At 53.0% G+C, this 16,970-nt stretch overlaps 7 protein-coding genes across 7 annotated transcripts; 4 read left to right on the top strand and 3 right to left on the bottom strand.

The window, feature by feature from the left end:
- Positions 1-86: 86 nt before the first annotated feature.
- POX_e06816 (Peptidyl-prolyl cis-trans isomerase pin4) lies at positions 87-918 on the bottom strand (the record flags this gene model as incomplete). Its single annotated transcript, XM_050115632.1, has 3 exons — positions 87-241; positions 434-536; positions 790-918. The coding sequence occupies 3 exons, from the start codon at positions 916-918 to the stop codon at positions 87-89; spliced, it is 387 nt and encodes a 128-aa protein (XP_049968092.1).
- Positions 919-1,409: 491 nt separating this feature from the next.
- On the top strand, positions 1,410-2,606 carry POX_e06815 (Alpha-ketoglutarate-dependent dioxygenase alkB; the record flags this gene model as incomplete). Its single annotated transcript, XM_050115631.1, has 2 exons — positions 1,410-1,523; positions 1,950-2,606. The coding sequence occupies 2 exons, from the start codon at positions 1,410-1,412 to the stop codon at positions 2,604-2,606; spliced, it is 771 nt and encodes a 256-aa protein (XP_049968091.1).
- A 150-nt stretch (positions 2,607-2,756) lies between these two features.
- Positions 2,757-3,961, bottom strand: POX_e06814 (uncharacterized protein; the record flags this gene model as incomplete). The annotated part of the gene is made up of 3 exons (XM_050115630.1): positions 2,757-3,157; positions 3,232-3,760; positions 3,866-3,961. The coding sequence occupies 3 exons, from the start codon at positions 3,959-3,961 to the stop codon at positions 2,757-2,759; spliced, it is 1,026 nt and encodes a 341-aa protein (XP_049968090.1).
- Positions 3,962-6,810: 2,849 nt separating this feature from the next.
- Positions 6,811-10,991, top strand: POX_e06813 (uncharacterized protein; the record flags this gene model as incomplete). Its single annotated transcript, XM_050115629.1, has 3 exons — positions 6,811-10,468; positions 10,544-10,728; positions 10,797-10,991. The coding sequence occupies 3 exons, from the start codon at positions 6,811-6,813 to the stop codon at positions 10,989-10,991; spliced, it is 4,038 nt and encodes a 1,345-aa protein (XP_049968089.1).
- A 516-nt stretch (positions 10,992-11,507) lies between these two features.
- Positions 11,508-12,326, top strand: POX_e06812 (40S ribosomal protein S12; the record flags this gene model as incomplete). The annotated part of the gene is made up of 3 exons (XM_050115628.1): positions 11,508-11,510; positions 11,787-12,108; positions 12,202-12,326. 3 exons carry the CDS (start codon positions 11,508-11,510, stop codon positions 12,324-12,326), a joined length of 450 nt encoding a protein of 149 aa, XP_049968088.1.
- Positions 12,327-13,740: 1,414 nt separating this feature from the next.
- On the bottom strand, positions 13,741-14,745 carry POX_e06811 (uncharacterized protein; the record flags this gene model as incomplete). Its single annotated transcript, XM_050115627.1, has 1 exon — positions 13,741-14,745. One exon carries the CDS (start codon positions 14,743-14,745, stop codon positions 13,741-13,743), a length of 1,005 nt encoding a protein of 334 aa, XP_049968087.1.
- Positions 14,746-15,108: 363 nt separating this feature from the next.
- On the top strand, positions 15,109-16,812 carry POX_e06810 (Protein RDR1; the record flags this gene model as incomplete). Its single annotated transcript, XM_050115626.1, has 1 exon — positions 15,109-16,812. One exon carries the CDS (start codon positions 15,109-15,111, stop codon positions 16,810-16,812), a length of 1,704 nt encoding a protein of 567 aa, XP_049968086.1.
- Positions 16,813-16,970: the final 158 nt, after the last annotated feature.

Raw genomic sequence — 16,970 nt, 5'->3', positions numbered from 1 at the left:
ATCTTCTCGTGGGTAGGGATGAATTCCCCTCATTTCATTTGTTCAAGTTTAACCCAAAGTAGATATTCATACATAATTCTGGCTGTCTACTTGCGTCCCTCAACCATGATAATATGATATCCAAATCCAGTCTTGACTTCTTGGTACTTGGGCTTTGCAGTCGTGCTTGGCTCTAGCTCAAAGGCCACCTTTTCAAAGGCCGGATCCAGATCTCCTCTGGTCTTCCACCCGAGGGAGCCTCCTGCAGCAATAAATCAGACCCGGTTAGCTGAAGGCCTCTTTGAAACCTGACAGAAAAACGTAGCAAAGGAGTAATGAACAGAGAGAAGGCAGGAAATCAAATGTTTCTTGCATAGTTTGCGCAAATCTCTCACTTTATGTAAGGGTGACAATCAATTCCAACGAAATAAGCAAACCCCAGATCTATACATACCTTGTCGGGCCTTATCCTCGGAGAATTCACGAGCGACCTCATCGAATTTGGTCCCGTTGCGCAACTTTTCGAGAGCTTCTTCCTTCCTGGCATGTTTCTCGCACTGTTCAAGTTATTCGTCGACTAGGTCAGTATCGATTCAGAAAAAAAAGAAATTCTATCGGTCATCAACTTTCACGTATCCACTTCGATGTCAGTTCCAGCCCTGCCAGAACAGAAATCTTATCGATTCGATTCCAAATACCTATGCATGCCTAGTAGGTAGAGACTCTCCCAAAGAGGACCAATCCCGGACCACGACGAGCAGGTTTTCTTCCCCGGGATACCAGTTCTCGATGAATCAAGCGGATGCTTACCAGGATATGTCGCACATTGATCGACTGTGCACCTTTGACTTTGCCCTTGTCGTCGCCGGCATCTTTGCCTTTGCCCTTGGCTGCGGCGCCTTTCTTGTCACCGCCCTTGGCGTTATTCTTGGGAGCCATTTGCACGATCCCAGTTGATGCAATGAATCGTTTTTCAAGAGAAATGTGAAAGCTGATTCCGTCGGTTCTTTCAACTGTCGACGGTTGCCCGATTGGGGAACGTCCAGGTTTCACCTCGTGCGATTCTCTTGCGATGTGGGGCATGTGGCCTCAGGCAGGAAGGGGGCGTCGTGTGACGTTGGGAGGGGGAATAGACTCAATTGGAAGAGAAGAGAGAGAGTGTGTGTCTGTGTCTAGTCGATGCGAAATACTCAATAAAAACTCTGCGACGAGGAACGAAAAGAGACAATTGTTGTTTGTCTCAAGGCATAGTTTGTTGTCATCTTCGGTCAGCGTTGTATATTGAAGGATTGCATCCCATTGATGGGCTATTTCGATTCCCTTGTGGCAGGCTTGTCTGGACATTTGCTGTCATAATACTACCATCTGAATCAAACGGCCTAGTCGGTTCAAGCCCAGCACAGCAGTCTCTGTGCCTTTGTCACGAATTCATGGCTACTACCTCCAAGACGCTGGACGCGGCGCGTATCGTGTCTCTTCCGAATGATGCATTCTACATTCCCAACTTCATCACTGAAGATGAAGAGCAGCACTTGCTTCGAAAGGTACGCAATCTCAACCTTCGTCTTATACCCCCCTCCCCCCTTGGGAGGAACAATCTGGAGGATGGATGCACTGCAACATTAGACAGATGCCCGGCACACTGCGCTTTCGATAAGCTGTCGGAGTCATACCGACTTATCCATTCCATCCATAGGTATACAGCTCGTACCTCCTCTTGCAGTTCCAGAATCTTCCTATCATGACCGCATGATCAAAAATCTGCGCGTCGAAGCATCCGATGGCACACCATAAGAGACAATCAGGGCATCTTCAAGAAATACCAGATTGAAGACAGCCCCAACCCTATCCTATTTCCCCTTCTTCCTACTAAATCAACACACAACATCACATACTTTCCGTTCTTTTTGTTCTTGTCATTCCCTGTCCAAAGCCTCAATTGTCTAAACAATACCTCCTTACCCCTCTAGATATCAACCGCACCCCTCCCCCGCTGGACCCAATTAACCCACCGACGCCTCCAAACGTGGCCCTCATCCTTAACCAAAACCAACACTCTCCTGGCCGCTCCCCTACCCCCCTGGCTGACAACACCTATCATCGAGCCCAAATTCAGCACCTTGGGCATCTTCGCCGATGCTCCGCACAGTGCACCAAACCACGTCCTGATCAATGAGTACCAGCCTGGTCAGGGGATCATGCCGCATGAGGATGGCCCCGCGTATCATCCGCTCGTAGCGACTGTGAGCCTCGGCGCGCCCATCATATTGGACATTTACGACAAGGAGAGCAAGGGCCAGCACGGCGAGGAGTCCAAGTGTGAGATGGACCTGGATCCCAGCGGGAAGAGGGATCGTACACCCCGATTTCGGATCCTGCAGGAGCCGAGGAGTTTGTTGGTGACGCGGGGGCAGATGTATACGGAATTTTTGCATGGGATTGCCGAGAAGGTGATGGATGAGGATCTGGGTCCGAGTACGGTATGTAATTGGGAGTTGTTGGGCGAGCGGGATACATTCTGGGGAGGATTTTACGAGAGATCTACGAGGACGAGCTTGACTTTTCGGGATGTTATGAAAGTGGCCAAGATGGGGAATTCGTTGAAGTTTTTGGGCGGGTCCAAATGAAGATTGTAAATATTGCATTGTGTGTTTTGTGACGGAGGGCATATCTTGACTATCCTGTTTCTTCTCTCTTTTTGTCTGATCTTCACTGTTGAGGAACAGAGCCCGGTCAATGTGAGCTGGGCCGTTCAAGAACAGTCTTGAATTCCCCCGCTAGAAGAGGTATGGAATCATCAGCCATCGATCCTGCACAGCCTCCCGGCCAAATTTCTGCATATACCACGCCTTGGTGTTTTGCGCCGTCAGTCCCAGATTGACCACCACGAAGATCAGACAGCTCAACATAGTCTTATTGACCACCTGACCGGGGGGTGCAGCCAGGTATGTGAGCGAGAGGTAGATGATACACTCGGCCCCGTAGTGTGGGCACACAATGCCTCGGAAAAGTGGATGATCCGGGAGAGTATACTTCTTCAGCGAGAAGAGAAAATGGTGACAGTCATGCTGGAATCCGGACGCGATGAGGAACAGCGGCACACAGACTAAGGTTCGAATGGAGGGAGCATTGGTGAATTGGAAATCAGCCAGGGTCAGACGGGAGGTCTGGATCGCTCCTGGGATCGAGACAAGATGGTTAGTCCAAAATCGACGACCTTCACACGGGGAAAGGAGGAGAGAGCCTGTGTACCTGATCCCTCAATCCAAATTGCGACCCCCGCCGCAAGATAGAACCCCAAGCCAAGCAGCCAATGCGCTATCGACATTTTCGAGGTGGAAGGTTTGGCAAAGATGAAACTCTCCCACAGCCGCCGGGAGCCTTGGATGGCAAGGAGGATCCAGCAAATGAGCACTTGCGTGAGGGCCATCGATTGCTGAGAATGCTCCTCGCTCACCCGCGATGCAATGGCATGAAAGATGCGCCCGCGCCAGACCAACTGGGCCGCCCAGAATATCGAGGATGCAACGGAAGTGATGTAGAATTGGGTGAAGTAGCTGTGTGGCACCTGCCAGGTTGCAAGGTAGTCCAAGATTCCTGAACGAGAGGCATGACGTGGAGCTGGGGAGGGTTCCGATGCTTGCGCGTCTGGTCGACACGAAGCAGCGGCGTCGTCGCTCGGTGCAGGTGCAGGCGCAGGCGCCGTCGCAGTCTTTGTCGCACGTGGGCCATAGGGGAGAAACCTATCGCGTAGCGATGAAGGGAGACTGATTGACACTGTCTATTCGGAGGGGAAAGCGCCCCGTAAACAGATCATCGGGTTAGCTTGTCATGGATGAAAGGGATGTGATTCTGCTAAGGCTGGATGCCGCGTTGATAGCCGTACCGTCGCGGCAGCGAGGAGGAAGAAGGTGCGCAAGATGTCGACAGCGTCCATCTGTGCTGCCTCCAGGGCCTTGTCAATATGAGCGATAACGTCCATGATTTGACCGATGAACGTCGGGTATAGAGGAGGAAACTCGTAAGATGGGACATTTGTGGTGATTCGGGCCTAGCAGATGCGACAAGCTTGGGGGGTGGGGCGGCTCTGCCAGGCAGCTGTGAACACCCGTCATTCGCCATGATCGGGACCTGACTATTTCGGAATATGTTGATCCTGTAGTAGTCCAACCGAAAAATGTGATTATTTGCAAAGTGAATGCGACAGTCACGTCACCAGGGACACTGGTTCATTAAGTGACGGGGCCTTGAAACGTTATCTGAGTACATAATTGCTTACATCTCTACAGTATCTCATGTATAGGGATTAGGTGTACTGCTCTTGCATGAGTGTTGAAGTTGAGGTGGGCTGCGATGATAAGATAAGAGGATCGTCGCCACCGGGCCGGTCTTTTCTCGGAACTCCTCCCAAGCTCTCTGGAATGAGAGTTGAGCTCAGGTTGACCCAGGCCAGTGGAGCAATGGGAGGTGGTGCGACCGTCCCAGGCCCTGCTTGAGCCTCGAGGAAGCACTAGCTCAATTCACACAGCTACTGGTTCTGTAGCTGGGAGTGTTGAAGATTGGAACTGCTACTGTACCCGGCCCGTCTGCTGGCTGCTGACTCGCTGAGTAGGAGTCAGGTTGGATCACTGTATTCGGTCGGTATGGACACAACCAGATGCCACGGGGGGCGATTTCATCACGCCAGAGAGTCTCGCATGGCCAGTGCTAAATGGCCGCATCAAGCTCAATCGCCACCTTGGAAAGAGAAACAAAAAAGTGGAGCGATTGTAAAGGTGCTGAATGCAAATTCAGAGAGAAGGGAAGCTAGAAGTTACAATATTCACGAGGATTCTTTTTTTTCTCTTTCTCCCCCCCTTCTTTTTCGCTCTCTACGCAGTGAAAGGGTCAAGGTGATGCTTGAGCTGCTTGAGCATCACTATGTCCTCGAGAGATTTAGACTCATGGGTCAAAGAGGGAGACTGAGAAGCTGGGACACCACCGTAACTGCTGCGGAGTGCGTGGTCGTACTCGTACTGCAGTCTCGTACAGACTTGTATCAGATTACGTCCGATCCACTTTCTCGAGGGACTGCCACTGGACAGATGGAATCACAGTTTCACGGAACGGTGTGCCCGTATCAGAGCATCTTACAAGAAAGCAACAGCGTTACTACTGTGTACTGCAGTAGGCCAACATCGGCGCAAACAGACTTTGAAACTTTCCAGAGAATGAGACGGGTGCGGACCTCCGAGTTCGTACTCGATGGGGTCAATCATTTGGTGATCGTCTTTGGGTAAGCGTGGCTTTAACCAAGTGGGATAGGCGATAGACTACAGTGGTAATATTAAATATCCTGCACAGGGTCGATGTCAGAGGGCAAGCTGGATTTAAAAAAAAAAAAAAAAAAAAAAAAGGAACAGGGTGCATATTGCCACATACAATTGGGTTGCAGGGACTCGCAGTTAGATGGTTGGTGCCAAGGTGGTGATCGCTCTCGGTAGCGGATGAGATTGCACTCGACTCAGCTCATGCTGATCCATGACCCCATCACCATCCTGGAACCTGGACATTTTCCCTGCTGTCATTTCCATCCGATCCTCAACGAGGGGGGGTGCAAAGCACTCCACCTGAGGCTCTTCAGACAATCAAAGAGGCTGGATTATAGTCCCTCGAAATCCCATCTTTGGTCGATAGGCATGCACTACGATCTTTGCAGCTTGTACAATAGGGCGTTGGGGTGAGCTGTCCGTGTATCGAGCTTCCAGTAACCTCATGAGGACACTGAGTTACTCACTTCGAGTGGTACATCGATCTCCTGGAGACTTTCGAATACTGTCTTCTCCGGCCAAATCCAGCCACAGTACTCCTAATCCTACGCTTCCTAGGCTAGAAAAACGCTCTAGTTCAATAGTGCACGCGACCGGTCCTCTTTGAGAGGTGCTCCATGAACTCGTAGGATACCAGTCTCGATCGTCCGCCGGTCCTTGTCTTCGGCTTCTCTCCACCGATCCTGTGCTCAGCATTTTCGGTCGCATCTGAGCCATCCAAGCGCACCTCGTGTGAGTGTGTGTCGCAGCTGGTCTCCGATCCAGTCTTCCCACCAGAGTCCAAGCCTCCCGCCCCGAGCCAACGAAGATTATTAGTTGGACGATGATTCACCGCGTCCACTCGATCTGCCCCCCCCCCCCTCTCTCCCATTACCCCCGTTTCTCCTCTTGTTCTCCTCTCGCCTGTTCCGACTCTTTCTTCCTCCACCGATCCCGTCTCTCTCCAGCTCTCTTCCTCTTCTTCCTCTTTCCTTCCCTCCATTCAACCGTTTACCAATCCTCTCTGTACCCCCCCCCCTCCCGACCAATCTCTTTCCCACATCGCCTCGTCTTCCTTCCAATCTTCTCTCCTCCTCTCGCCCTTTATAATCAACAGTACATATTTCATACCTATTCATATTCCCCATCCCTTCTTGTCCCATTCCCGAGTTCCCCTCTTTCCGTGGCTGCCGCCATCACCATCACCACTACCACCACAAGCACCACACGATCACTACACAATCACCGTCCCTCTCTACGGTCGCGGTCGACTTGTTTCGGGTGCGCCGTATTGTATAAGTATTCAAATACTCAGCCGTGGGAAGGTTGTGCTTCTCTACCACTCAATTGCGATACGAAGGACATCACCCTACGCAACCTTTTTTTCTTGGACATCGTGGACCATTCCATCGCCTCGCTCCGGGGGTCGTAATCAGCGTCTGCACATTTTTGCTGGCGTTGCTGTCTGTCGAACGGTCGCACAGACCTGTTGCGTCCCTCCCAAAATGACGAGCGGAACAACTTCCAATCCAGTGCTATCGCTATGAGTGATGTTGATGCTGTCTCCCTCCCCGCTGCCTTGGATGTCGGTTGCAACAACTCGCTCGCGGCGGTGAAGAAGGATGGCGACGCGGAGCAGCGTCCACAGGGACGCCTGTCGTCCCCCGATCGCAAAGACGGGAGCTCCAATCCCGCTCCCGTGGCTCCAGCGTCCATCGCTCATCCCGCTTTCGATGCGGGGACCGCGCTGAAACCGACCATCTCGACTCACCCCGCCTCACCCCAACGAGAGAGCGCTGGATCGTATTCGATGGGGGCAGTGGACGAGGATGGGCTGGGCCCGCTCAGTCCCAAGGCAGACTCGGAGGCAGAGACCATCATTCAATCGGGTCGAGAGTCTCTCTCCCCGGAGAAGAAAAGGAAACACATTCGCCACGATCCTCAGCGTCAAGCCGTCGAGTCTATCGACGGCTCCCACCGGAAGAGAACTCGAGTGGATCGGGACCTGGGGGAACGAGTCTCACGGGCACGAAGCCCAGGTGATCGAGCTTTCTCCCCGACGTCGGTGAAGGTGGAGAAAGAGGATGAAAGCTTATCAGAGGCGGACGAGATGATGGAGGGTATTAGGAGTAGCCACCTCGAGGCCGGAAGACCGCGCGATCATCGGAAACGCAGCGTGAGCGACATCATGAACGACAAGAGGGAGCGTCGTCGGGACAAACAATCGAGCGCAATCCGCGAGATGAAACATCCTGGCCATGTCCGCGTGTCCCGCCCGCCTGCCAGCTCTCGTTCGGCTTCTCCTGGACGACCGTCCCACCAACGCTCCGCGTCCGGATCGCACGCCGCTTCCAAGAAGAAGGCTCCTACGCCTCTGCTCACAGGGTTTCAAAGGCAGACTTCCGAAGACCGGCAATCGACTTCCTCCTCGGCTAGCAGTTCCCCGCTCCCTAGTACACACGCTCGCAAGCCGGGGTCCAGTGTCGGCGCACCCGCACCGTCTTCGAGGCACTTAGGCTCGAAGAAGTTGCGGGACAAGAGTGGCCGCACCCCTCTTGCTCGCGCATGCGCAGACCGAAAATTCGACCAAGTAGTTCTCCGGTACAATGAACGCCCAGAAGACTTGAATGTCCCGGACAACGCAGGCAATACCCCACTACAAGTTGCGTCCCTCAGCGGTGAGGAGCAAATCGTCAAATTTCTTCTGGATGCAGGTTGCGAAATCAATACGAAAAATATCGACAAAGACACGCCTTTGATCGATGCGGTGGAAAATGGAAACGTGGAGGTTGTTAAGTTGTTGCTGAAGGCGGGCGCGAACCCTCGGACCGTGAATGCCTCTGGAGATGAGCCTTATGAATTGGTCCCGACGGACCTCAAGGACGACGAGTATGACGAGATTCGAAAATTGCTCGCGGATGCCAAAGCCAATTCCCGCCCTGGCCGACGCTCCGAGGAGCAGCAGGCGGCACCGGATCGGCCTGCACGATCCCGACGAGCGTCTGTGGCCAGTCCCTCACGGAGTCCACCCCCCGTGGCCGGTACAACCGGCCGCAGGAAGACTGGGCGAAGCGAGGCGACTCGGAACGATCTCCTATGGACGCAGCCGACGTCGGAGAATTTGCGTGAATTTGCAGCGAAAGGTGATGAGCAGGGAGTGGTCAGCATTTTGAATATCCTGCAAAAGGCCGACAACGCATCTCTGATCGCCGCTGCCAAGGGGGGCCATTTCGACGTGCTGTCTCTGATGTATGCAATCGGCGACGCTGACGCCGACCCAAATCCTCTTCGGGGCTCAGGCCACAAGCCAGGGTACAACACGCCCATGCTTGCGGCAATCGGCCGGGGTAATATGGACAACATTCAATTGATTCTTGGCCAGCCGGGCTTTGACCCCACTCGGAGGCTTTTCGAAGACAAGACTTATTATGAACTTTCTCGTTCTCGACAGGGAGAGAACTGGGAGGAGGAATACGACATTTTGAAGAAGGCGTATGAGAATTACGTGGGTTCGGGCAAGGGACGCAAGGAAGTATCCTCTCCTCGACGAGCTCGCGCCAAGGATAAAGAAGAAAAAAGGAGCGGTCGACGGGAATCATCCTCGCCTGTCGCTCGTACCAAACGACTGAACGACAGCAGCCCGAACGCCCATCGCACACGGCATCCTAGGGATCACGATCTTTCAAAGGAGAAACGTCGCGAGGAGAAAAAAGCCGCAGCTGGATCTTCCAGCAGTCGCTCGAAGGCCACGTCACACGATACCCGGGATGGCCGAGACGACCAGGCTCTCGCCAGTTCTGACCACGATTCAAGTCGACCTGATGCGAAGAGACCCAAGGGCGTTGCTTCGGGCCGGCGTGGCAGTGAATCCAGCGGCATCACCAGAACCGATGAAGTCCGCAAGAGACGACTTATCGCTGGGCGTCGCCCGCAGGACGGTGATCGGAGACCTAGTTTGGCTGCACAAGATTCTCTTTCCAGCCACGAGGACAACCCTCAGCCTCGCGATAGTCATCCAGAGCTCTCTCTTTCCCTCAAACGCATTCGCACCGACACTTCGCCTGAGCGATCACGCTCCCGTGACAGAGGTGGTGACGATCGACTTTCACCCGAGGCGCGGAAGAAGAAGCGTCGCGTACTGGCGGAAGAGAAAGCGTCGAATCTCCCAAACGGAACCTCACGGAAAGTGGAAGATGTGAATGGGGAAAAAGTGCAGCAGTACCGACCAAAAGAGGAAACCCCTGAATCTGCCCCACGCAAACAACATGATGCATCAAGGAAGTCAACTACCTCTTTTCACAAATCAGAGACCACCTCGCGCCCCTCGCAAGATCCCATATCACACAAATCAAAAGACCGCGAGCCTGTCAAGAAAATCAGCGAAAAGCAGTCCTCATCCATACCTTCTAAACCCCAGCCTATTCCTGAATCTTCCAAGGACAGCATGCGGGCCGATAGTGAGAACGAGCAGCGTCGTAAGGCTGAGGCGAGAAAGGCGGAGCAAGAACGTATCTTTGCGGAGAAGCGCCGTGCAGAGGAAGCTGAAGCCGAACGTGCGCAAGTTGCAAAGGAAAGGAAGGAAGAGGCTGAACGAGTCGCACAAGCCGAGCGAATTGCCCAGATTGAGCGAGCGGCGCAGGCGGAAAGAGAGGCCGAGGCCGAGCGAGCGGCGCAGATCGAACGGGAGGCTCAGGCTGAACGAGCGGCGCAAGCTGAAAGAGCTGCCCAGGCCGAACGGGAGGCGCAGATCGAGCGAGAGAGGCAGGCCGAACGCGCGGCGCAGGCCGAACGGGATGCCCAAGCTAAACGGGCGGCCCAGATTGCTCGCGAGAAAGCCGAAGAAGACGAGCGCAAGCGCCTAGAAGCGGAACGGCGCCGTGCTCAGCAAGCCGAGGATGAACGTCTCAGACAGATGGAGCAAGAGAGAGCGCGAGCGGCCAAGTTACAACGTGATCGGGAAGTCGAGGAGCAACGGCGCATGGATGCTTTACCTGGGCGATTACGGGCTTCTGCTCACCTTGTCGGAACGCAGGACCCCCGCGCTCGCAGTCACCTGTGGCTCAAAAACTTCTTGCCTCTGGTCACTGTTGTCACTCGGCAGCTTGACGCCAGCTGCACGACTGAGGTGGCAAACGAGAAATGGATCCCGAACTACTTGGTCGCTCCCTTGCTAGCTACGAATGACCTGCAACTTTCGAAATGTTTGTTATCCCACTCCGATATGATTGCTTACCCTTTGTTTCAATGGATGTAGGCTAACGGTGCGGCCGTCACAGATGCTAGCTGGGAGAAGCGGAACGCAACAGCAATCCAACGCATGAATCTCTGGCGGTGCACACGTCGCATGTTGGTATATACCGACAATCCTCACGACCAGAGCGCGTCGTTTGGAGATGTCATGCGGCTGGATGGTGAGACAAGGCCCAAATATTTCGCGATGGAGCATATCTTTTGGATCAAGGTCAGTTGGATTAGGATTGACCCTCACCCCACTTGCAAAGGACGTCTGCTCATTCGTTTTGGCTCTAGCTCTCTGATTTTCTCGACCTCGTTCCGCATGTCGCTCATCTCTCCGGCCTCCAACTCGAGTTTGTCGGCATGCACCTCGACCCTGAGCCCTGCGCGAGCACTTCCTCACGGACCAACGGCTCTGTGACGGGGGCTTTTGCTATGGCATCCAATGGTACCGCGACGCCCAACGGCGCCGGCCCTGGTCATCCTTGACCAAGTATATATCTCTAGTCTTGCAAGCTTCTTTCTGCTGGTCTCCCTTCTCAACCTTTCACATTGGCACTCGGCGCTGGCGCAATCAAACCAGTATTGTGATTGAAAGGGCGGATTCTGATTGTACGATTATGATACCTTCTGTGTTCGTGTGACGAATCCATTATTATTATTATTCCAACCCACGCATTCCACTTTACCCTGGCTGCTTCATCTACGTAGTCCATTACCTTAGCACGTAAGGTACTGGTAGTATATACTGGTAGTACGCACTACTCAAAGTAGTATGATGATCTAATTTCCGCAGGCGGTATAGGAATGAGTATACCGCCCGGTGTAGAAGGTGACGTGACGGGACAACCTATCACGTGCTACTGACATAAGCGTAGGGCACACACACAGCCGAGCGGGTTGGAAATCCCCACCGAAATTCGCGCAGCCAGAAACCTTTTTTTCGATTATCGCCAACTCTTCGAGGAGAATTCGACATTCAATCGAACATACAAACACAACAAAATGGTAAGTCTTCAAGTCAGACCCATCTTCAATCCAGAGACCCCAACGGCATCCGCGACACGAGGAATTGGAATCAGTTGTCTTTGTGGGCTGTGGGTATCGGCCACCAGGTCGTCGTCCCGTGCGAATATTCGGGATAATGTACATGAGGGTTTTGTTGCTCGATGAACCTCCAAAGAACAACTTTGGATACAATTCTCATGTCGCCGGTGCAGATGGCCATCTGAACAGGCCTACATCTACACTTGCAAGGAACCTTGCTAATAGGACACTCTACAGTCGGACGGAGAAGAGATCCAGAACCCCCCTGTTGCCGCCGCCGATGAGGTCGAGGTTTCCGCCGACGCTGGCTCCGGCCAGATGTCCGTCCTCGATGCTCTGAAGGGTGTCCTCCGCATCTCCCTGATCCACGACGGTCTTGCCCGTGGTCTGCGTGAGGCTGCCAAGGCTCTCGACCGCCGTGAGGCCCACATGTGTGTCCTCAACGAGGGTTGCGAGGAGGAGGCCTACAAGAAGCTCGTTGTCGCTCTGTGCTCCGAGCACAAGATCCCCCTGATCAAGGTCCCCGATGGCAAGATGCTCGGCGAGTGGGTCGGTCTCTGTAAGTTACCTCCGACTTGAGATTCTCATTTTCCGGACTGCGTGCCCGTACGAGATTTTTGCAGACCTGTATGCTAATAGCCTTTGTGAACAGGCACCCTTGACCGTGAGGGTAACGCCCGCAAGGTCGTCAACTGCTCTTGCGTTGTTGTCAAGGACTGGGGTGAGGACAGCCAGGAGCGCTCCGTCCTCCTCAACTACTTCCAGACCGAGCAGTAGATGCGCACCTTTCCGCATCTTTTGCCACCTGGAAAAAAGGACATAGGTCGTGCTGTCGGTCTTCGGGGGAGCGGAAGTACTTCGGTGCTACCTCGATGAGTACCAACTGAGTTGTTCACCTGATCGATTCGCGGATATTCTGGTCGATGGGATCCTCGGCTTCTGAGCCTGGGGGACTCATCTTTTTGGTTGTCTTCGAGAACAATTGAGTGGCCATTGGTGGAACTTTGTTCTTGACCCGTTTGCTCGGGTGAAGTACTGGGGCGCCTGAGTTTCTGCGAACTATTGGATAAATAACACGATGATATGATGACAACTCTCTTTTGCCTCTGTAACCCGTAGTGAATACTCTACGAGATTGACTAAATAATGAGACTGGACGGATTGGCCCGCTTAATATACGGAATGTCGGCGTCTCTTGTAGGATTCCTCAGGAATGACCCTGGTGGCTTGCACTCTTGAGCCTGGCCTTTTCTGACTCGAATGAAAGCGATCCAGCGGTCCTCCGCAATCTTAAATTGACCCAACTTGAATACGACAGCGGTCGCGGGCTCTACCTCCCATCAACGGTGGTTGTAAATCAAATCTGAATTGCGCCGCCATTGTGTATCACAAGGAGATTTCAAGCGTCATATGCAAAGAGCTCAAAGAACTCGGTACATTGAACCAATTTGTTCATTCGCCAGGCCCGTGGATGTCGCTTGATTAAGAAGAGATTGTATGCATGTGGCAATGCGGCCAGTAAACATACCCTCTCTTGGTGATTGAGAAGGCCAAGGCAACGGATGGAGTTTGAACAACGATATGAACCTTGCAGGTTTCGGTACAAAAAAGAATCCGTAGAGGCGTAACATTGATGAGCTTCGCCGTTCCCCTGGTCAGCAGGGCTGATTGTTACACTAATAGATTCCGCGTTTCTGGATGCGTCACTGCGATGGACAAATCGAGTCCGATTATACGGAGCGTGTACTCATAGTTCTATTAGAGCAATCTTGAACGTATCTCATTTCGCTAATTCGTCGTGAATCAATAGAGTGACAACCCCAGCAAAAGACTCTCCTGACAAGTCATTTGGTTCTGGTGGTTCATGGATATCAGTGTAAGCGCTCTTAGCGTTGACATTGAAGAGATCGCCTTCGTGATCCCCTAGGTTTGGATGATATCGTAGTGTATCGACTATGTATTTCTGGTGTCAATTTGAGTAATATCTGCGACCTCGTCCCCATGGGTTGCCCTTAGTGTGCTCGTCGAGTGAGCTTCTTTCTCTCTGCCGTTTCTCTTTTTGTGGCACCTTTGCCATGAGGTTGTTTACCGTTTGGAATATCATTACAAAATCAAGTCGGATCGGATCAGTCGCAAAATGCATTGACTGTGGATGGTCAGGTGATAGCAAGTCACCGTGCCTGAGCAATGTCTATCTTGATGCCAAAGACTGTATCCGCTTGAGAGCATCTCTCTGGATGCGACGAACGATCTCGCCGGCGCTGGTAACGTCGTGAATAAGGCCAACGGCAGCTCCTGCGTATGTCGCTGTCCGACCCTCGGGGCCCCAAGCACTGTCTCCACCTTTCACTGCCTCATCATGCAGTACTTTCAGATCATCAAAGGCACGTCCCGCTGTGTGCTCTTCAAATGACTTGTTGATGATCGTTCTCGGACTGTACTCGGGGGGCCACCCAAAGGTACCACGAAGGTGATTGTACAGTAAGGTCCGTGTAGTCGAAGCTGCCCCGTCTGAGGCTCGAACAACTTCCTCCTGATATCCTTTGCTAATTCGTGTTTCGCTGGCAGCTAAGAATCGAGTGCCCATTACAACACCCGAGGCGCCAAGACACAGCGCTGCAGCAACTCCTCTTCCATCAGCGATTCCCCCCGCCGCCAGCAGCGCGATTTCGCTTCCCTCCATGACATCGGCGACCTCGGGAAACAGCGTCATGAGGCCAAGTCCATCCGTAGCGCGTCCATGACCACCGGACTCTGCTCCCTGGACAACCACGACGTCGGGCTTCTCGGAGTTTGCAAGAAGTTGTCTCGCCTCTGCTAGGGTGCCTATCTGAATCCAGATTTGGGTCTCTGGCGATGCTAGTCGGATTCGGCGAGACCAGTCATCAAATTCCTGGGGGCCGGTTTTGGGCGCGTAAAGCCATGCAGCACAGGGTTTGAAGCGCTGGATCGCCCTGACAGCAACCTCGATATCGTCTCCCCAGAGCTGGTAGCCGATTCCCACGGGTAAGATGGTTTGATCACCGAGCGAAGACTCTCCGAAAACAGTCGATGAGGTCCGGGCTCGTTCCACGAGCTTTCTTGCTTCTTCAAGATCGGTCTCAGTGTCCTGCGCCTTGGCGCCTGGGCCAATAAATCCCAACCCTCCCGCTTGGGATACGGCCACTGCCAGGGCAGGACCGGACATGACGCGCATCGGTGCGCTTACAATAAAAGGGCTGGTGGCCCAAGTAAAGCTTGACAATACTTTGGCCGCCATTTTCATAGACATGACTCAAAAAGGTAGATCAGAGAAGGTTCAAGATCTTTTGATCGTTTTCGGGTCCAATAAACCCCCTTTAAACAATGGGACTTCCAACTTGGCCGAGGCATGAGTGTAGAACGATCGCCGCTTTAACCTTATTCTGGCCTCGTGGAGGTCAGCGAGCCAAGTTCACGGTGACGTCTTTACCCGCTAGTGCCGTCGCGCCCGCAATACCCGCCGCTTGTGCAGCTTCAACCCCGTCAATGACTCGGTACTTGGATCAAGACCTTGTACCGGATACGTGATGAAAACGTGATGAATACGTCTCTCGGTACCCCAGAGCTTTCCAAGCGAAAACGTGCTCTCGTGGCGTGCATTCCATGCAGAGAACGCAAGCGAAAGTGTGATGGACGGGATCCCTGCAGCACTTGTATCTCTTGGGGATATGACTGCTACTACCTGGCTCGTCGTCGGCGCCGGTCACGAAAATCCAAGGCGTTGACTCCAGATGCTCTGCCTGATCATCATCACTCTCCAAGTCAGGGGGCGCGTTCTGCGGGTGATGTGCATGCGTTGGAAACAACTGATACCGATCGAATCGACCTTGTTCGTCGCCTCGAGGCCAATTCTGGGGCCGCGTTTGTCCGAAAGCTAGGCCTTAAAATCGACCCAGCAAAAGCACCTAAACTCAATTTGTTCAGCTGGAACATTGGTGCCCGACAATGTGCATCTCCCATGTCGTCCGTCTCGACAATGCCCATCGTCGAGATCTTGGCACTTGAAGAGATGAAAGCTATGGCTCAGGTCTACTTTGATAAAGTGCATCTTTGCTATGGATTCATTGATCCGCAAGTGTTCTTCGAGCGTCTCAATCTACGATGGTCAAATCAAAACTCATGGGATATCTATGACAGCACGCTTGCCGGTGTGGCGGCTCTAGGGTGCTTATTCTCCAACCGACAGGCGACTATTCCCGAACTACATTTGGTTCGGACTGCCCGTCACATTCTGGATATGCAGCATCTGTCCGGTCCGCCCTCGATTGATCTACTCACAGGGTGGACACTACGTTCGATCTACCTACGCATGACAGACACTCCACACGCGACATGGATTGCGAGTTCCACTTTGATGCACCTGATCGAAGCTGCAGGACTCCACCCAGAGCCTCAATCAGTCTTGCCGGCTCGAATGCAGGGAAATACAGACATCCAGAGGCGGATAGTTGGTATCGCGCATCATCTGAACGTATGGACCTCATATGATCTGGGGTTGTCTCGTGTCTCCTTTCAGAACAATGACTTGCCCGCACTTCCATCCCACAAACCAGACGACTTGACTATTGAACTTCTCCGGCTACTCCCCGTGTCGCTCAGCCTTGATCCAAGCAAACCGAAGAATGAGACAGATCTCACCTCTGCTCTGTCGGGACTGCTGAACGGTGTTCATGCTCAGCCACCGTCGGTCATGGCACAGTGCAATCTGGTGCTTTGCATCCTGCGGCGCCTTCATACTCAAAATCTTAACATCTCACCAGACCTCGCGACAGAGGTCCTTGGCGTTTTGAAGAAAGGATTACAGAGCGCACGAATTATGGTTGCAAACTGCTCCCCATGGCATCACGCCGCAAATGTGCCTTTTCATATCATCTGCGTTCTTCTCGTCATGGACACGCGTCCCTCCCTCGCCATGTTACCTGAGGCGATGGAGACTGTGAAGTTGGTTGCGACCACTTACGATACTGAGACTATGAGAGAAGCTTATAATACCGCTTGCTTGCTCGTGATGCTGCACCAACAACGAAGGAAAGATGACCTGGCGATCTTCAGCGAGGCTTTGATCGAACACCAACAGGACGACGGCCCGCTTAGTTCCACTCCACACATTGACCCTAGCTCAGAGGAGTATTCGTGGCTGGGTGCATTAGTCGCCGACCTACCAGGACTTCAGAGGGTAGATCTTGATCAATTCCTGGGAGCAGACATACAGAATCCCTTTTTCTTCGAACCCGCAGGTTAAAAAAAAATTGAGGTGTGTCAGGACAGATGAATGCAACTGCACGATGACGGGTATCGATGCGTGTCGGTTGGCTTCTAGGGTGAGGGTAAACAGGACTGTAGCCTTTGCCCAAGACTCGAATGAAAAATACAGTCACAACTGGGCATCACCCCATATTT

The sequence above is a fragment of the Penicillium oxalicum genome, chromosome V (genome assembly GCF_001723175.1).
Source record: "Penicillium oxalicum strain HP7-1 chromosome V, whole genome shotgun sequence".
NCBI classification, from domain to species: domain Eukaryota; kingdom Fungi; phylum Ascomycota; class Eurotiomycetes; order Eurotiales; family Aspergillaceae; genus Penicillium; species Penicillium oxalicum.
This window is presented reverse-complemented; position numbering and strand designations above follow the sequence as displayed.